Below are 20,076 nucleotides of genomic sequence, written 5' to 3'. Positions count from 1 at the left end.
CATCTGTTACGAGACTTGGTTGTGCCTATTTTGTTTGTTTCACTAATTAAAACAATGGTAAAACACTGTGTTCAGCTTCTCAAAGGAACAACAGCTGACTTCTCAATGTCAGTGGGATCCAGAACATAGCAGAAAGTAATCATGAATGTAGTAAAACAACTGCCTACCTACAATTCCATACACAACAAAAATATCTTTTAAAAAATTACAGCAAAGTAAACGTCATTAGATAAAAAGTCAGATATCAGTACCCTTTAGATCCTCACTAAAGGAGATTCTAAATGATGCACTTCAGGCAGAGAGAAGGCCTAAAATGTGAGCAGAAAGGAAGAGCAAAAGAAATGTATCAGTTCTATGTAAAAAGAAATCAAAAAATAAGCACATAAACTGAATATTTAATATCTAACTAATAGAGGGCACAGGAGCTTATGGAGTGCTAGTAATGTTTTATTTCTTGACATGGATGGTGGTTACAAGAGATTTTGCTTTGTAATTTTTTGTTAAATGTACATATATTCTGCACATTTTAAAGGAATGTTATATTTCACATTAAAAATCATAAAATTAATGTGGTTTATTACAGTAACATATTAAAGGAGATGATTTATATGCTTATTTCAAAGATTCAGAATAAGTGTTCAATTAAATTTCAACACTCAATGAGTTTATGATAAAAAACTCATAGCTGGAGGAAAAATAGGCTAATTTACTTAGACTTATAAGGGTTTTCTTAACACACATAAACAGACACATGCACACATTAATAGAGAGATATCGGTATTTTACAGGTAAAATCAGAGATAAGATAAGGAGGCCCAGTGCTACTTCTGAGTGATATTATACTATACAGCAGCAAATTAAGACAAGGAAAAAAAGTAAATAAGGATTTGAAGAGAAGAAACAAAATTATATTATTTTGATGTTATATATAGATTAACTATATAGAAATGTCAATAAGGTATAAAAGATGAATTATTAGGATTAATAAGAGAATTTAACAAATTTGCTGGACAGAAAAATCAACATAAAAGTTAAATGCATTTATACTGGTAACAAAATGTAAATTAAAAATATTTATAGTAGCAATATACATAGTACTTAAGTATATATAAATATATATGCTATATATGTTCAAATAATAGTATTTAAATTTAAATACACACACATTTAAATGTATAGTTTTTAAATATAAATGCATACACCAATGTAAAGCTAACAAAAGATGTTAATGGAAGCTCTTAATGGAAAAATTGTAGGAATTGTTTTATTGGAGGAAATTAATGAAGACAAAAAAATGGGGAGAGAGTATGTTTATGGATAGGAAGATTAAATATCCTAAAGATATCACTTCTTCCTAACTTGATATATAGATTTAATGTAATTATTAACAAAATTTTAATAGTTTTTCATGAAACTTGACAAACTGATCCTAAAATATGGAAGAGAGTTAATGGAGGAAGAAAGACAAAGACACACCTGAAGAATAATAAAGTGAGAGATTTATAATTAAAACAGGATGGAATTGGCCCAGGGATGGACAAAGACCAAGGGAATAGAAAAGAGCCCAGAAACAAACTCATGCATCTATGGAAACTTGACATACAAGACATTCCAGATCAATGGTAAAAGGAAGGACTTTTGGAAAAAAAACAAACACGGTGCTGAGACAAATGGTTATCAATATGTGGGGGGAAAATAGGTCCCTACCTCACACTATGCACAAATGTAAGTTCCAACGGAAAAGGATTTAGATGCAAGATTCAAAAATTTTAAACATAGGAAAAAAATATAAAACCATTTTTATGACCTCAACATAGAAGTCACAAATTACATGCATATAGCAAAAGACTGATTGATCTCATTAAAATTTAGAACTACATTAAGAGACCCCACGAAAAAAGTAAAACGTCAAGCCACAGATTGAATATATTCACCATACCTATAACAAAGATTGGTATCTAGAATATATCAAACACTACAAACCACTAAGAAAAAGGCAACACCCCAAGAGAAAAATAGGCAAAAGACTTGAACATTCATTTTACAAAAAACTCCACACCATATATATATGGTGTTTAACATTAATGCAAATTAAAACCCATCATTCCATCAGATAGGCAAAAGTTTTAAAAATCTGGATATGCTAAGTGTTGGCAAAGACATACCTCAATGAGAACTTATTACATTGCTGTTGAGAGCATAAACTGATAAAACAACTTCGGAAAACTAGAGTATTATGTAGTAAAATTAAAGATGCACATGCCCTATGACCCAGCAATTCTACTACTAACATAGAGGAACTCTTGCACACGGGCTGCAATAGATGTATAAAATGTGTATGCATATGGCTGATTCGCTTTGTTGTACAACAGAAAGTAACACAGTATTGTGAAGTAATTATACTCCAATAAGGATCTATTAAAAAAAAGAAACTTTATTCCAACACTGTTTCTAACAGCAAACAATGGAAACAATCTAAAGTTGGATAAAGATACATTCAGACAATGGAATGCTATGCAGGGGTGAAACTGAACGAATTGTTGTTATAAAAATTAACATGGATGAATCACAAAAAATGTTGAGTGAAGAAAAACCCAGCAAGTCCCCCCAAAATATATACAGTGATTCCATTTTATACAAAACTCAACAGTAGCCAAAACTAAATAGCATTATTTGGGTATATATTTATATGGAGTAAGTCAGATAAAGAAAAACAGGGAATGGTAGAAAATTTCAGAATGGTAGTTAACTCTGAGGCTGGCAAGGTAAGGGAATAGAATGGGGATGGGCACACACATTCAACAGAAGGGGCACACATTTAAAGATATTGGAGATACCTGAATTCTTGCCTGGATGGTGGGAACAAGAGTATGTGTTTTGTTATTATTGTTGTTATCAATTAAATCATACATATTCACTCATTTGTATGTAGGGGGAGACTAAGGCTAGAACAGTGCTGTAATACCACAAAATAATAATTTAACTCACACATGGCTGCACATTGTATAAGTGCAGAGGCTCTGCAGTCACACTGCTTGGGTTCAAATCCTGGCACTACCACTTACTGCCCAAGTACATCTGAATTAGAATTCCTAATCTCTCTGTGTTCCCTCATCTGTAAAATGGAAATAATAACAGTACTTACCTATAAAATTGATAAGATTAGATAACACCTGATTGTTAACATTAATATTTAAGAAAAAACAACTATAAGGAAATAATCCTAAAAGTAAACAAGATCACTTTGAGTAATAGATTTATAAGTGACAAATTTCCTTTTTTCCTCTATTACTCAATGTTCTACAATGATATTCTGTAGTATATAAAGGTAAGTTTTTCAACAAATGGTGCTGGAAAAATGGAATATCCACATGCAAAAGAATGACGTTGGGTCTGTTAGTCATACCATACACAAAAAACAATCAAAATACATCAAAGACCTAAATGTGAGAGCTAAAACTATAAAACTCTTGTAAAAAAATCTTCATGATCTCAGATTAGGCAATGGTTTCTTAGACGTGACACCAAAAGCACAAGTGACCTGAAAAAGGTAAAAACTGACTTTTAAAAACTTTTGAGTTTCACAGGACACCATTGAGAAGGTGAAAAGACAACCCATAGGAGAAAATATTTACAAATCATATACCTCAGAAAGGTCTAGAATATATAAAGAACTCTTAGAACTCAACAATAAAAAAAAATAACTCAATTACAAAGTAAACAGGATTTAAGTAGACATTTCTACAAAGTCATATATAAATGGCCAATAAGCACTTGAAAACATGTTCAACACATGAGTCATTAGGAAAATGCAAGTCAGGGCTTCCCTGATGGCCCACTGGTTAAGAATCCGCCTGCCAACGCAGGGGCCACAGGTTCGATCCCTGGTCCAGGAAGATTCCCACATGCCATGGAGCAACGAAGCCCGTGCGCCACAACTACTGAAGCCCACGCGCCCTAGAGCCCACGAGACACAACTACTGAGCCCATGCGCCGCAATACTGAAGCCCTCCTGCCTAGAGCCCATGCTCCGCAACAAAAGAAGCCACCGCTATGAGAAGCCTGCGCATTGCCACGCTGCAACTAGATAAAAGGCCGCGAGCAGCAACGAGACCCAACACAGCCAAGAAATAAATAAAATTTAAACAAACAAAAAACCAAAATACATCCTCTTTAAAAAAAAAAAAAGAGGGCTTCCCTGGTGGCGCCAGTGGTTGAGAGTCCGCCTGCCGATGCAGGGGACACGGGTTCGTGCCCCGGTCTAGAAAGAGCCCACTTGCCGCGGATCAGCTGGGCCCGTGAGCCATGGCCGCTGAAGCTGCGTGTCCGGAGCCTGTGCTCCGCAACGGGAGAGGCCACAACAGTGAGAGGCCCGCCTACCGCAAAAAAAAAAAAAAAAGATTCCCAGCCCCTCCCCTGCTCCCCTGTTAAAGGGCCAGCATCCCCAACCACTGCATCCTGGTAGAAATGACAGAACACTAATTCATGAGAAAGAAAACCCTACAAAGGGCAAGAGAATTAAAGTGCATTTTTAACCATCCATGGTTGTGAGTACAGTTTGTTGGGATCAGTATTGGGGAGCAGATATTTAAAAAGAGGATCCCTGTTTTCCACACCCTTAATACGAACTGTGTGAAGTTATGGTCTTTCAATCCTTAAGCTCTACTCCATTAAATTGGATAGGAAATCCCTGGGTGGATCTTGAGGCAATTACTGAGCAGCCAAGTTCTCAGTGCTTGAGGGCAGGGTGCTTGTGGATCCCTAATGTCCACCTGGTGATGCTTGCCCTTCACTGGGTCCCGTGAGCTTGAGTTAGCTACCCACTCATGGGTACTACACTCAGAATGTAGAAGCCAGATGTTCAAGTTAAAAACACTTTTGCATGAGTTACACAGATAATCCCATATCTTCTTGGCTGCTGTAAATGGAAAACTGGTTCAGAAGCTCAGGAGTAAAAAGAAAAAGAAACAACAACAAAAACAAGCACTTCGGGACTGCTGGTGGCAAAACCTGAGACCCATCTGCGCCTCATCTAGCCCCTCAGCGATTCTGGGTTCTGTGCCCACATCCTGTGTTCAGCTGAAACACACAGGCTTTACAGAACTTCTGAATAAAACTAAAAGTGAAGCTAATTCTCTACGTTAAAAATGCAAGTTAGAGCTCTTTTTTCATGGTTATAAGACTATTAATAATCTCTACTGTGACAGTTTATTGCATTTCAGCCCCCTTTATAAAATGTTAAATAGATTGGAGAAAGTTCTGCTTTTCTGCTTACTTTCAAATAGATGGATTAGCATAAAACCTGAATGGCTGACACCACTACCATGACCACTAAATAGTTCATGGACCAGAGGGCAGTTTCATAGTGTGTAGGATGAGTTATAATAGAAAAAACTGGAAACATCCCCAATACAGGATTGGACAAAAATATGGAATATTCATATAATGAAATGCAATGAAAGTATGAAAAAACTATGTACATCCTTTATTATAGAAAGAGATATATTGTCCATGACACATCATTAAATTAAAAAGCTGTTGCAAAGAAATATGGGCAGAATGATTACATCTTTCCAAACATATATATCCATGCTTATATCTGTATATGAATAGACAAAGTCTGGGAACAAACATCAATTCATTAGCAGTGGATATTTTTAGATGGAGGGTTAACAGGTGATTTAAATTTTTATCTTTATTCTTACCTACATTGTGTGAACCTTTCATGATGGATATTAATTTTATAATTGGAAAAATATTAAGCTTACTGGAAAAGTTTTTTAAAATATCGAACAAAAAATGCTCAAAAGAAAACCACAAGGAAAAAACAAAACCAAAACCCCAGCTCAACTGGCACCAGCATCATGGTCTAAAGGTTAAGTCCACATTTTTGTCTTGGATCCAAAGTCGTTCCTAGGCTCTTTCACCCCTCCACGTGGAACAGGTTGCTTTCCTGGAATCATAATCTATTAAAGGTATATAAACCAGAGTCCATGAATTCTTTGAAGAAAGAGTTTTCCTCAGACCAGCCCAGTGCCCAGAACCTAGCAAGGTGATAGTAAAAGTTTGTAGAACCTGAATGATTGCTGTGAACACTGAGGCCTGATGGATAGGTTGGGGCCAGGCTAAGAAGAAAGAAGCCAAAGCTTTGGGGCACCTTTGTCCTGGGGACTAGAGGGCTCCTCTTCTTACTCTCCTTCCCTGCTCAGCACTGGCAACAGCAGGTACAGCAGGAGTGGTTTGGCCCACTGGGTACATGGTGTCAGAGAAATAGTCCAGAAATATCAGGGCCAGCTGGGCCCACATCACTGGGGCTGACCCAGCTCAGTCGGGGCAGTGGTAGGAGGGGGAGGACCAAGGCTCCTGACCAAGCCAGGCTCCAGCAAAACTCCTCCCCCCTCAGCTGCTGAGCTGATGATAGCCCTCCCTCACACGAGAGTACCCAAAATGCGCTGTGTGGCCAGATCTGGTTAACCGACAGGTAAAGACAGCATTGAAAAGGCAAATATTTACACTGAGCTAGGCTCCTGGCAACCAAGGCCCAAAACTGTAGGATTCTGCAGCAGTACGAAGGGGGTTTGTTTCTTTTTTTCTTGCTGCTGTTATAAATTACCACAAACCTGATGGCTTCAAACAACACAATTTATCATCCTACAGTTCTGTAAGTCAGAAGTCCAACACAAGTCTCCTGGGCTTAAAATTAAGGCAGGGCTGCTTTCCTTTCTGCAGACTATGGGAGATTCCATGTCCTTACCTTTGCCACCTTCTAGAAGTTGCCTACATTCCTTGACTCATGCTCCCTCCTTCATCTGCAAAACCAGCATGCTGCATCTCCCTGATCGTACTTCTGTAGTCACATCTCCCTCTGACCACAGCCAGGAAAGTTCTCTGCTTTTTTTTTTTTTTCCACTCAGCGAGGCATGCAGGATCCTAGTTCCCCAACCATGGATCAAACTGGTGCCCCCTGCAGTGGAAGCTCAGAGTCCTAACCACTGGACCACCAGGGAAGTCCCAAAGTTCTCTGCTGTTAAGTTCTATGTGGTTACACTGGGCTGATCCCAATCATTGCTGATAATCTCCCCATCTCAAGGTCCCTAACCTTAATCACACCTGCAAAGCCCTTTATGCCATGTAAGGTAACATATTCACAGGTTCCAGGAATTAGGCTATGAACATCTTTTTTGGGGGGGAGCGGGGGAGGCATTAGTCCCCCTACCACAAGGTATGGTAAGGAGAAAAGTATAATATTGTTAATGATAAGTAGGCAGCTCTGTACATAACGACATGGATAGTATCGATGATACATTATGAAATGGAAATAAGCAAGTTCAGTAAGTATTTATAGAATGATCCAAATTTTGTGGAATCTCCCTTGCCCCCAATAAATGCTGAATGAATTCTCTCTGAGCCGCACCCCACCGTTCATAGCCTGGCTTCTTCGGGGAGATGGTGGAGCCTACCTCACCCATGCAACTCTCAAGGCACTGGTTTCTTCACAGCCCTCTTTTAGGAGAAGAGTTTAGAAAGGTCCAAGACACCAGAGAGTAGAGGAAAGGATCTGATGCAGCTTCAGCATAGCAGGGGACAGCCAGAAAGGACCACACACTGCAATTGGCCAGAGGCAAGTGTCAGCCAAGCAATGTGGAAAGTGAGAAGGTGAGGCATACAGGAATTTGCCAAAAGGGAAAAAGGGCATTTGAAGGAGAGTCTTCGTTTTTAATAGTGCTGAATAGAATCCAAGGCAGGATAGAAAATCCAAATAGGAATTCTGCAGTTTTAAGTAGGTTCTGAGATACAGACCCAAGGACCTATGAGAGGAAAACACCCATGAAAGGAGGCTGTGCTAGTAACTTAGTCACTGGGCGTAGCATTCCCCAGGGATGGTGTCCGATCCTTGGCTCCTGGGATTGTCCTGTTGTCCCCACAGTGTCAGCGGGTCTTGGCTTCAGCATTTCCCTAACGCTCTCTCCATCCAAGCTGAGGACCGATGCTACCTCTAACTCCGTTTATGCTTTTAGTGAGCACTGAGTTCTTAACACATAATAATAGCAGTCTCTGTAGTTATAATTTTAAAATTCCTCACCTTCCAAACTATTTACAATATATATCCATGAAGGGATAGGCACCAAAGCTTAACAATGTTTCCTGAGGAGAGGACAGTGAGATGGGAAGAGACACAGGAAGGCAACTTTCACTTTCACTCAGTAGACCTGTTTGTATTTTTGCAACAGACATACACTCATGTATCAGAATTGTAATTAAAAATAAAAAGTGCTTGAAACACTGCGGTTACTGCTGTTTATAGTTCTGTACTGCTTGATTTATTTTATACCAGGTCTGTGTGGTTTTCCCAATAAAATCACCCTGACAATTGGAAGAGCGTGGTGGTTACACACAAGCCTGTGAGGCAGAGATTCCTCACCAACGAGATACTTCACCTGTCTCAACTTTAGGCTTCCCACATACTCTCCCTCAATTAGTGAGAATAGTACTTGCCTTCCCGGGATCTTGTGAGGTTTTTTCCCTTCTTTGTATGGAGTCTGACTTCCTAACTGTCAGGAAACAAAACGGCTCCCCACTGTGTCCCATTTCCTTTGGGTCCGTTTCCTGTTATGTAACAGCACAAATCTAAGAATTCAGTCGGCATGAACACCTTAGGTGGCTGCTAATAAATTAATTATTGGGCTGATTTGAACTCTAGATTGGATTCTCCTGGTTGGCAGTCTGGAATCTTCTGATTTATCCTTACAGTATTTCCATTTGCCACAAAGCCTGCACTCAACTGACATTGGCTGTATTCAATGGAATTTAACACAGAAGACTGAGGATTGCCAGCCCCAAAACAGATCTAACCAGGACTGACTTTTCTGTTAACTCTATTTTTCTAACTGAAGTATAGTTGATTTACAACGCTGCGCCAATCCCTGCTGCAGAGCAAAGTGACTCAGTTATACACAGAGACATGCTTTCAGGATGGACTTCTGAGCAGGCAACCACCTTCAGACTCATTAAATTAAACCATTTAACGATAGTTCTCTCTGGGTTGGAGGGTCACTGTGGTTTTAAATTTCCTCTTTATAGTTTTTCGTATTTGTAATTTATTTTTAATTTTTTAAAATTTTTATTTATTTATTTATTTATTTTGGTCACGCTGCGCAGCTTGTGGGATCTTAGTTCCCCAACCAGGGATCAACCCCTGGGCCCCTGCAGTGGAAGCTTGGAGTCCTAACCACTGGACCATCAGGGAATTCCCTATAGGTTTTTGATTGTTCCAATTTTCTACCACATGCATATATTACTTTTGTGGGCAGACAAAAACAAATGTGAGTTAAATAAAAACTACTATACATTGTGTTACTTGTTCCTGCTTGTCTGCACCTTCTCATATGCTTTTAATCGTTGCCCTGATCCAAGCCACCCAATGAACCGTTTCCCACTAACCCCTTCTCAGAAGTGGTTGTCTAGTGGACATTATGAGGCCTTTCGAATCACATGGACCAGCATTTGAATCATAGCTCAGAGCTAACGTGGACGAGCATCTTAATTCTCTGAAACTGTCTCTTTATCTGTAAAAGAAAGTATGACCTACCTTCTGGATTGTTGTGGTTTGGGTCAGCAGCTTCACAAACTTTAATGTGTATACGACTCACCTGGGATGTTGTTAAAATGCAGGCTCTGATTTAGTAGGTCTAGGATGGGCCCGAGTGTCTCCATTTCTAAGAGCTCCAAGGTGTTGCTGATGTTGTGATGCATGTACCACACTTTGATTAGTGACATAACATTTGAAAGAGCCCAGGCACAAATGCCCTACGTGTGTTTTTTCCTCTCCTTCCAGGGGGCCTGGATTTTCTGGCTGTCTGATGAGTTCACCCCCAGAAAAGTGCTGACTGAGATCCACTGAGGTGCAACCCAACTCATTTGAGCTTTAACCTATTCCTATTTTCTCCCCACTTCAGTATCCTTCTTTTGCTTTCTGTTCAAGGATTTCATTCTTCCTTGGCCTAACAAAGATACAGGTACCTGTGCTTTTAGGTTTTTTTGTGTTTTTTTTTGTTTTTGGCCGCACCACGTGGCATGTGGAACTTCCCTGCCCAGGGACTGAACTCATGTCCCCTGCACTGGAAGCGTGGAGTCTTATTAGGTTATTTTTTTTTAAAAGGAGCTTTACTGAGGTGTAATTGACATATGATAAATTATACTTAAAGTATACACTTTAATAAGTTCTACTACATGTATACACTTGAGAAACCATCATCATACTCAAGATAATGGATAAAGTGTCCTTAGGCTCCTGATGCTCCCTCCACCCTCTGGAAACCAACCATCTGTTACATAGATTAGTCTGCTTTTTCTAGAGTTTTAAATAAAAAGAATCATACAGCACGTACTCTTTTTTTGTCTTGCTTTTTTCCTTCAGCCTCATTATTTCATCCATTATTCTGTGTACCAATAGTTCACGCCTTGTCTATTCAATGATTTTTAAAAATTTATTTATTTTTGGCTGTGTTGGGTCTTCGTTTCTGTGCGAGGGCTTTCTCTAGTTGCGGCGAGCGGGGGCCACTCTTCATCGCAGTGCACGGGCCTCTCACTGTCGCGGTCTCTCTTGTTGCGGAGCACAGGCTCCAGACACGCAGGCTCAGTAGTTGTGGCTCATGGACCTAGTTGCCCCGCGGCATGTGGGATCTTCCCAGACCAGGGCTCGAACCTGTGTCGCCTGCATTGGCAGGCAGATCCTCAACCACTGCGCCACCAGGGAAGCCTCCATGCCTTATTTATTGCTGATAGTATTCCAGCGTATGGATAGCTGTCACAGTTTGTTCATCCATTCGCCTGTTGATGGAAGTTTGGATTGTTTCCAATTTCTGGCTGTTACCAATAAAGCTGCTTTGAACAGTATTGTACAAGTCCTCATCATGAAAATACACTTTCATTTTCTCTTGGGTAAATACCTAGAGTGGAGTGGTTGGGTCATATGGCCAGCATATGTTTAACTTTTTTAAAAACTGAAACTGTTTTTCAAAGTAGTTGTACCATTTTTCCATTCCCAGAAAGAGTGTATGAAGTCCCAGTTCTTCCACATTCAGAAAATATTTACTATTATGAATAACATTTATTGTACAAAATTTTTTTAGAAAAGTCATTAGGCCAAGAAAAAAAATTCTGTCATTCATCCCACTAATGGGAGATAACACTTGTTAAAAGGTCATGTTTGTACATTTCCAGAAGTTTGCCCTCCTAGGCAAACAGTGGTCTCCTTTTTAAAAAAAAAAAACAAAAAAACCCTGAAAAAATATAATTTTCTCTGTCTTCACTGTTTTTTTTGTAAAAGTGTTTTAAAAACTGGTTTTCCAAGTGAATAGATCAGATTCTATCTTTTAAGAATTTTAAGTACTCCAGTATTTGTCTGTGATGTGGTAAACAAGGAATATAGAGGTGACCACCAGCCCTGTCTCTTCCTATGCTCCCAAGGCACTAGAAAACAATTCAACACTAACATTCCAGGCGTTAAGACCCTTAAATGAGTTAACAACAAACAAACAAACAAAAGGGAGGGGCAGGAGTGTCTTTACTCATAACTTTATGCCTAACCATTATCCTTTCATTTCGAGAGAGTTATAAAGAGCTGGTAGAAAAAATAGGTAACTAGCATAAATAATCATAGTATACTTCTTAATCATTACTGAACACTCCCTCTGTGCTCCCTGGGGCTCTCTCTGTGCATTATCTCCTTTCACTAGGTCTGGGGAGAGTATCCTACTTTTTCTAGTTTAGACACAACCACCACAGTAGGGATAGTTGAAACCTCTACAAACATGTAGAAGAAATCCAGATGACATTGGTTGAGCTCTTTGGGGAAGCACCACCCAACTCCCTTCAAGTGAAAACCAGGGTGATTTCCAAGATCTCTGCCCCTCCCCCTCCCCATGGTTCACTCCCTCTTCTGAGTGTTCCACTCAGAAAAGATCCCTGTTCTCAGCCACCAGGTGATGTCAGCATCTTTTTATGGTATCTCTGGAGTGGAGGTTTCCTTAAGGAGTCTAACACTGACACGCTCTAGAGTCAGTAGGCCTAGCTTCTTTGGCTGGGCCCACAGCAGATGCAACCCAAATTCTCACTAAAATTGCCCAGTCCTCTATCTTCCAAGTGTCTGAAGCACGAATGACAAATGAATCAGGCCCGTCTGAAATCTAACACTTAGCCTTTGTTTTCCTATCCATAAAAATGTAACGGGGTAATTCCTACATCCTAATATTTACTCACGTATTCCCTCGCATGTTCGCTCGTTCTTTCATTCGTAGGTCCATCCATCCATCCTTCCATCCATCCATCCATTCACTCATTCAGTCAGTTTACCAAGTATGTACTCCATGTCAAGCACCATTCTAGTGTGGTAATTCGCAGGGAATGATGTTCCTCACAGGGTCGGTAGTCTAACACTCTAAGCAGTTACTGCTTTTACCTTTTACTATCAGGGGTCATTTCCCCACAAATCGACAAAACAAAGAAAATTACCTAAACTACAGAGGCAAGATACAGGCCAGACTTTCTCCACACAGGGTTTTCCCTGAAGGGACTCAGGAAGCAAGCAGGTCCTCCTTCACTCTGGACGGTTCTCTGAGCTGTCCTCATGAGGCCTCGAGGTTTCTGGACGACTTTTCTTGCCCAAAGAATCCCGAAGCCCTACAGCGTATTTCCGGGCTGTAATTGTGAACCCAAGTTCTGATTCTGCCCAGTACCACTCAATCTCTGTCCTTACCCTCATTAATTTTTCTGGGCTTCAGTTTTCCCGATCGAAAACCAGGTTCTAGGCTCCTAACTCGCTGGGGCATGCTTGGGGAGCAAGTGCCTTAGCGTTTCTGATGCTGTTCCGAAAAGCGAAGGTTCCTCCAGACTGAAGCTCTCGGGTGGGCGGCCCGCGCCCCAAGCTTGGACGCGCACCCCTGATAAGAGGGCGCCGATGTACAGACAGCGAAACCACCCGGTTCAACCCTGCCTTCCTAAGCATCACGAGACTTATCAGAAAATGAAACTGAAAACCGGGAAGTCCCTCTTTCTAACCTGCCAGGGCCTCGCTCGCTAGGAGACCGGTGACGGCCCGGCGGGCAGGGTTCTGATTGGCGGCCTGGGCCTGGCTTTAAGTGCGGCCGCGGGACCGGGCCGTCACTCCGCCACCCGAGCTTCTCCTGTAGCGATGGCTCGTTTCGTGACCTTGGTCCTGCTCGGGCTTCTCTCGCTGTCTGGCCTGGACGCCGTCCAGCGTGAGTGTCCCCTCCTCCCTTTCCCTCTTCCACCAGCCCGTCCCTGTCCCGCTCGCAGCCACTGGGCACTAACTCCGTACCCCCCGGTCCCGCTCCCAAGGTTCGGTGGAGTAGCATGCGGCTTTTTCTCGGGCTGTGGAGGCGGTGGGGGGGGGTGTGGAGTGGGGAGGGGGTGCGACCCCAGGACACCGGCTTCTCCGGGAGGGGGGGAGGGGACCTCTGGCACGCCCGCACCGGGTGGGTCGGGACAGAGAGACCGAGGTGGGGGAGGGGTTCTCTTCCGCTGGTTCGCGGGGCCTTTGGTTTCCCCCGCGCAGCGGGAGCTGAGGGCGGGCTGGCGGGTCCCAAAGGGCTGGGTTGGGGGCTGCGACTGGGCGGAGACCACGCGTGGGCTTTGGGGGAGTCGCCGCCAGGGTGTATCAGTCCGCTGGGAGCCCGAGGGCCTCGAGCTTCCTCCAGGCGCCCGCCAGGTTCAGCTGCCTCTCTGCACTTTCCCCAAATCCGCGACGACCAAACCACGGCGAGGAAGTTGCACGCGACTCTTGTGGAATGTCCTGAGGTGTTTACATAGCGCTTCACGTCGTTCATTGTCTTGTTCCCGCTACCTGTCGCTCTTAATAATAATCATAGAGCTACCCGTTGGCGGCTTACTGACCTGCGCTATGTGCTGTATGTCATTTAACTGTGAAATGCGTCTACGATGTAAACAGGATGCCTTTATCATCAGCTTGTCATAGATGAGGAAAGGGAGGCTAGAAGAGCTGAAGTAACTTAATTACGCAGGGGATTTATGGCAGACAGTAGAGCCTGACCAGAGCATTTGGGGGGTCGTGAGCCCTTTGCCTGTAATCCGTGCGTTTTTCACAGCCTTCTGGGGTGAGATTCTCGGGAGCAGGCTGGGCGGACATGGGCCCCTGTTGCCTTTCTTCACAGAGGGCTCCTCCTTTAGCTCCTTGCCTGGTTCTTTCCAAGATGAACTGAGTATGTACTTTCAGTTTTGAGTAAGCGAAGGTTTATCATTCAGAAAGGTGGTAAAACTAGGGATAAGAGCAATCAACATGCTTACCCAAGCTGTCTGTCAGGGACACCATGGATACTGACTCAGTACCTCCTAAATACCCTGCAATATACCGGACCCTCAGATTTTTCTCTCTCACAAAAGGCTCTGTGAAGCGGGCTTTTTTTTGTTTGTTTGTTTGTGTGTATGTTTGTTTGTTGTTGCTCATGAGAAAAAGGAAGTTAGTTTAAAATTTATTTAGAAAAGAAGCATAATGTGTGTATTATCACTATTATTGATATTTGTGGTTGCATATAGCTGTAGAAAAAAAGCAAGCCGACATTAAAAACTACCTGAATTTGAAAACTTCCTAAGTAATACATGCCTGCAAGATATACAAGGCCATTTCTGGAACGTATACAAGAAACATGTAATTGTGATTCCCTCTGGGGGATCTATTTTCTGCTCTTTCCCCTATGTGGGTTTGATTTCACTCTGGGTGTAGATAATTTTTCAATTAAACTACAGAAACTCAAATAACTCTCCCCCAAATCCTTAGCCAGTAAGTGGTTGAGGGCAGATTCAAACCCAGGCCTGTCTGATACACCTCCTCTTCTTAGAAGCCACTATTGTGATATTCTTCCAAAAAAAAAGAAAAAAAAAAACCCCACAAACTGCCTAGCTCCCTCAAAGAGACAATTCCAGGTGGGATGAACCTGTGCTCTCACTACTGTAGCACCTACATGTTGTAATTATTAGAAGCTCAAATGCAAAGAGGTTTCTGAATTATTTTCACTTTGAACTATGAAAAAATATCAGGGCTTCATGGTATGTCCAGTCTAGCTCTTGGTGGGCCTAGGGACCTTTTCTTTGGTGATGGGACATTTCTAAACAGATACATCTGGTCAGAGTGGCCTGGTACTCCACCTTCTCTCTACCACTGGACATGGAGGATGAGCTGAACTTTATAATCTTGTACCCTGAGTGTATTTGTATTTAAGTGGTTATATACATATATTTATATCGGTCTGTATATTCAGTAGCAGTAACACTTCACTTTGGAAGAAAAATATAGAAATAGAGTTTATAATATTTTCTTTACACATCCCCATGGAGGGTCTAGACATGCATCCCATTTTGGAAGCCACTGTTCTGTAGCATTATGCAATATTCCCATCCTGGCAGATTATGGCAATCACTTGAGCATGCTGATTAAAAATACAAATTCCACTGTTACATGCATTACTCCACCTGGTCCTAATGGAGGGTATGTTCTCTCCCATTTGCCATAGTCCTCACCCTTCCCTATTGTTCTTACCCAGCCCAACAACTTCATTTAAGGTATTTGCCAGCTCCTGTAGGTGTTTCAGTTTTGTTTCTTTGTTTTCTAGCTCATGAAATCAGATACAGATTCAGATAGAGATTTGTCATATAAACTCTGGACACGATGAGGAGGTTGTGTTTTGTAGAAATATACTTTGGGTTGACTCTATTAGGAACCTGAGCAAGGAGGTAACAATAATTACACCTGCCACTTACAGAGCAATTGCTGTGTGCCAGGCACTGTACTAGGCATATATTGAGAAGTCTGATCGGTGTGGATCTAGGCAGGAGGCAAAAAAAAAAGGAGTAAACATAGGGGGGGAAAATTGACTGGGTTGAAACAGCGTACAATAACGGGATTTTTTTTTTTTTTTTTTTTTGCGGTATGTGGGCCTCTCACTGTTGTGGCCTCTCCCGTTGCGGAGCACAGGCTCCGGACGCACAGGCTCAGCGGCCATGGCTCACGGGCCTAGCCGCTCTGCGGCATGTGGGATCTTCCCAGACCGGGGCACGAACCTGTGTCCCCTGCATTGGCAGGTGGACTCTCAACCACTGCGCCACCAGGAAAGCCCAATAATGGGAATTTTTGATGTGGCTAATATGGAGGGAGTGTGAAGTGAGAAACGAAGCTTGATAAGTAGATTACGGCCAAATCATGGAGACTCTTGAGTGATAAGGAATTCTGTGCGTGCTGAGGAGCCAATGAAAAGTTCTTGAGATTCTCCACAGAAAGATTATTAAAGATACAGCACAATCTTCACTGACAGAAGAAGATGTTAAGAGAAATCTGCTAGAAAAAGCCTGAAAGGCACGTGTAGGGGAATTATGTGGGAAAGATACGAAGTCATGGTTTATCCCAGAAAATGGAGGCTGCCTTTTGGAAAAATGGAAGCTCATTTGGCATGAGGGGAAATGGAATTGGGAGAAATGGAGGATCAAATATAAACACTTGGGGCCTGATCTAGCTTTAGACCAAGGTAGCCCCAAGCGAAATACTCTGCAATTTCATCTGTCTTCCCCTGCTGCTCCTCAGGTCCTCCGAAGGTTCAGGTTTACTCACGACACCCCGCAGAGAATGGAAAACCAAATTACCTGAACTGCTATGTGTCTGGGTTCCATCCACCCCAGATTGAGATTGAGTTGCTGAAGAATGGGGAGAAGATGGCAGTGGAGCAATCAGACCTGTCTTTCAGCAAGGACTGGTCTTTCTACCTTCTGGTCCACGCTGAGTTCACTCCCAACGCAGTGGATCAGTACTGCTGCCGCGTGAAACACGTTACTCTCAGAGAGCCCAAGAGAGTTAAGTGGGGTAAGTTTTCAAGTTCCTTCCTTAGCTGCTGACAGTTGTATCTGAACATAGCCACAGCATAAAGCTGCCTTGATATAAGAACATCTGCATACTGGGATTATCAGGGAATGTTATTAAAGCTCTGATTAGTGGCACCTTCTGAGAGATCTCTGCACAGCGTGGTCACGGAGACAGTGGTTTCCCTGTAGTGAGAGCAGGGAGCAGTAGCAGCACTTCCACAAGTGCACAGGCGCTCCCAATGATTCTTCCCTACTGGCTTCCTTGGGCCTTCCTGATAGCCTCAGGGATACTCAGGACCAAGGAGAGTCTCAGGCAGGCACCGGTCTTGTCTGTAAGTCCTGCTATGGTAGTGCCCTCCAATCCTAGACTCCTTCAGTTCCCTGGCTGGCTTGGGATCTAAGGCTAGTAGGCAAGGTGGGGACCTGCTGGGTTTTTCTTAACGAGGCACTCACGGTGAGGGACAGTGGGCTCTTCTGCCAGCTTTATTTATAACAGTTTTAGACATTTGTTAGTACATAGTATTTCAAAAGTGAAACTTAACTGTTTCTCTTTTTCTTTCTCCATTTTCTTTTCTGTAGATCGAGACCAGTAACCAACATCACGGAGGTAAGTTTCTAATCTTAAAATCTTTCTTTTATAAAGTTATTTATTTATTTTTGGCTGCGTTGGGTGTTTGTTGCTGCGTGTGGGCTTTCTCTAGTTGCAGGGAGTGGGGGCTACTGTTTGTTGTGGTGGGCTGGCTTCTTATTGTGGTGGCTTCTCTTGTTGCGGAGCACGGGCCTAGGCGCGCCAGCTTCAGTAGTTGTGGCATGTAGGCTCAGTAGTTGTGGCTTGCGGGCTCTAGAGCACAGGCTCAGTAGTTGTGGTGCACAGGTTTAGTTGCTGCGCGGCATGTGGGATCTTCCCGGACCAGGGCTTAAACCTGTGTCCCCTGCATTGGCAGGCGGATTCTTAACCACTGCGCCACCAGGGAAGCCCCAGAAAATCTTTTTTTAATGTCACTATCCTGGGGACTGTTATAGACAGCTCTCATATGATAACCCTCAGTGTCTGGAGGACATTCATCAGGGTAGCAATTTAGCAGGCAGAGAAGAACCCCACAGGGTCACATTCCCTTCTCCTGTGGGGTGGCATGAGGAAGGCATGTGACCCTGGGTGTGTCTCTGCCAGCATCACTGACCCTCTAAAGGGAGGACAGAAGAGCTACAGGTGTGCTGTGACAGGACAGAGGCTGCGGTTACCCACAGCACCTTCAAGGGTTTGCTCTTTCTTCTGCCATTTCTGCCTTGGGCATCTCTGTGCCTTCAAAAGTGAACCGTCCCTTCCTTTGCATGGCAGTTGCTTTGTTATTCAGCCAGAAGGGAAGAGTGACATGGTTCTGCAGACGCACCGTTCCTAAGTGTGTGGGCACTGTGGTTGCCTCTAGAAGCTCCCAGTCCAATAGAGGAAAGAAATGGAAACAGATTGTTGTAACCTAATGTAAAGCTACTATAACAGACGTATCTTTTTTTTTTTTAACATCTTTATTGCAGTGTAATTGCTTTACAATGTTGTGTTAGTTTCTGCTGTATAACAAAGTGAATCAGCTATACGTACACATATATCCGCATATCCCCTCCCGCTTGCATCTCCCTCCCACCCTCCCTATCCCACCCCTCTAGGTGGACACAAAGCACTGAGCTGATTTCCCTGTGCTATGCGGCTGCTTCCCACTAGCTATGTATTTTAAATTTGGTAGTGTATATATGTCCATGCCACTCTCTCACTTTGTAACAGATGTATTTTGCAAGTACCTCTAGCGGCATGAAACAGGGAGCAATTGGACTTCTCTGCATCTTCAGTTGGAGGCCAGAGGCAGATAATCCAGCTTTTCTGGGAAATCTTGGCACTGAAAACCTATTCAAATTTCCTGTTACACTGTAGGACAGGGAAGGTAATTTTCGAGAGCATGAGAGAGTTTGGGTGACCTGCCCAGAGTCACACAGTTACTAAATGGTAGAGCCAGGATCTGAACTATAGTACCAGCATTCTTTCCTCTAAGGTTGTGGGGGAACCAGTGGGATAAACTAGTAGGATATGCTCTTTTAATGGATCTGGAAAATTGCCTGCAGCTATTACTTTTACCAACAGTGATTTATATAGCACAGGTTAGGTAAATTTTGGTAGTGCTATCTGTAATCCAAATAAAATAAATGTAGTTGCTAATACTCCTTTTTTTCTTTTTTTCAGGTTTGAAGATGCCTCATTTGGATTGGACTAATTCCAAATTCTGTTTTCTTGCTTTTTAATACTCATACGCTTTTATGCTTTATGGACATAAATCAGAAGTTATATTGATGTTACCACAAATATCATCTTCTTTATAATTCTACCTAGGGCGCTACGTCTCCACATTTGACGTGTCTTGGCAGGTAGCTGTAGTGGGGGTGCTGGCAGCTTAGAGGTGGGGAGAAAAGAACTCTCATGTTCAGCATCAACATCTTGGTCAAATTTAAAGTCTTTATTGTCTTTTGCACACAAAACTAGGTAGTAAGATAACTATGCATATTTAGAGTAAACCTGCAATTTGTAATGTTTCTTAGAATTTTGGAAAAGTTTTGGAAAGATAATTGTCAGAATTATTGGAAATTTGTTATAGCAGATGACATTTTGTCATATGAAATCATATTTACTTAACATCTGTTAGTATGAGACATGGTTGTGCCTGTTTTTATGTTATTTCGTTTCACTAATTAAAATGCTGGTAAAACTTGATGTGTTTAGTACTTATATATCACTCCTCTTCTAATCCCTTTGTTCAAACAGGGAAATGATCTTCAAATATCACTTGGAAAAGAGTGTGAACTCCTGATGTATAGGGTTTGGCTCACAGTGGAAGGGGCATCAGTGATCTGCATTTTACAAATGAGGAACAGCATCTGCAAGAAGTTAAATGACTTAGGGTGACACAGCTATCTGCTGGAAGACCTGGCTTCTGTCTTTTCACCAGAATTCTGTTCCCTGGGCTAAGAAATGAGGACTGTGTAGACTTTAAGAGGGAGCAAAAGTATCTGGAGAATTTCTTATTTTAGCAAGCAATATACCTAAATGAAAAATACTAGATTAAAAAATTTCAAGGCATAATTTATACTTGATGACCAGCTTTGTGCATTTAAAAAAATTTGACCATGAATTTGAGTGAGTTAGTG

The 20,076-nt window shown here is 42.2% G+C and overlaps 1 protein-coding gene and 1 long non-coding RNA gene across 2 annotated transcripts; one reads left to right on the top strand and one right to left on the bottom strand.

The window, feature by feature from the left end:
• Window positions 1-10,473: 10,473 nt before the first annotated feature.
• LOC149750209 (uncharacterized) lies at window positions 10,474-13,444 on the bottom strand. The gene is made up of 2 exons (XR_016392114.1): window positions 12,514-13,444; window positions 10,474-10,830 (listed from the first exon to the last, which is right to left on the bottom strand). It is a non-coding gene; the product is annotated as an uncharacterized LOC149750209 (long non-coding RNA).
• On the top strand, window positions 13,131-19,642 carry LOC111181647 (beta-2-microglobulin). The gene is made up of 4 exons (XM_022587199.2): window positions 13,131-13,259; window positions 16,613-16,888; window positions 17,467-17,494; window positions 19,118-19,642. Exons 1-3 carry the CDS (start codon window positions 13,193-13,195, stop codon window positions 17,478-17,480), a joined length of 357 nt encoding a protein of 118 aa, XP_022442907.2. The 5' UTR covers window positions 13,131-13,192; the 3' UTR covers window positions 17,481-17,494; window positions 19,118-19,642.
• The last annotated feature ends 434 nt before the right edge of the window (window positions 19,643-20,076 follow it).

The sequence above is a fragment of the Delphinapterus leucas genome, chromosome 2 (genome assembly GCF_059928025.1).
Source record: "Delphinapterus leucas isolate spDelLeu-1000000601 "Yukka" chromosome 2, BTC_Dleu_Yukka2, whole genome shotgun sequence".
NCBI classification, from domain to species: domain Eukaryota; kingdom Metazoa; phylum Chordata; class Mammalia; order Artiodactyla; family Monodontidae; genus Delphinapterus; species Delphinapterus leucas.
The sequence above is the reverse complement of the archived record's forward strand: the minus strand, read 5'-3'. Positions and strand labels throughout refer to the sequence as shown.

What these genes read in the sequence shown, in the direction of transcription:
- LOC111181647 (XM_022587199.2), top strand. Translation starts at nt 13,193, where the DNA reads ATGGCTCGTTTCGTGACCTTGGTCCTGCTCGGGCTTCTCTCGCTGTCT. An exon ending in TGGCCTGGACGCCGTCCAGC is followed by an intron (nt 13,260 to 16,612) that starts GTGAGTGTCCCC and finishes GCTGCTCCTCAG; the next exon opens with GTCCTCCGAAGGTTCAGGTT.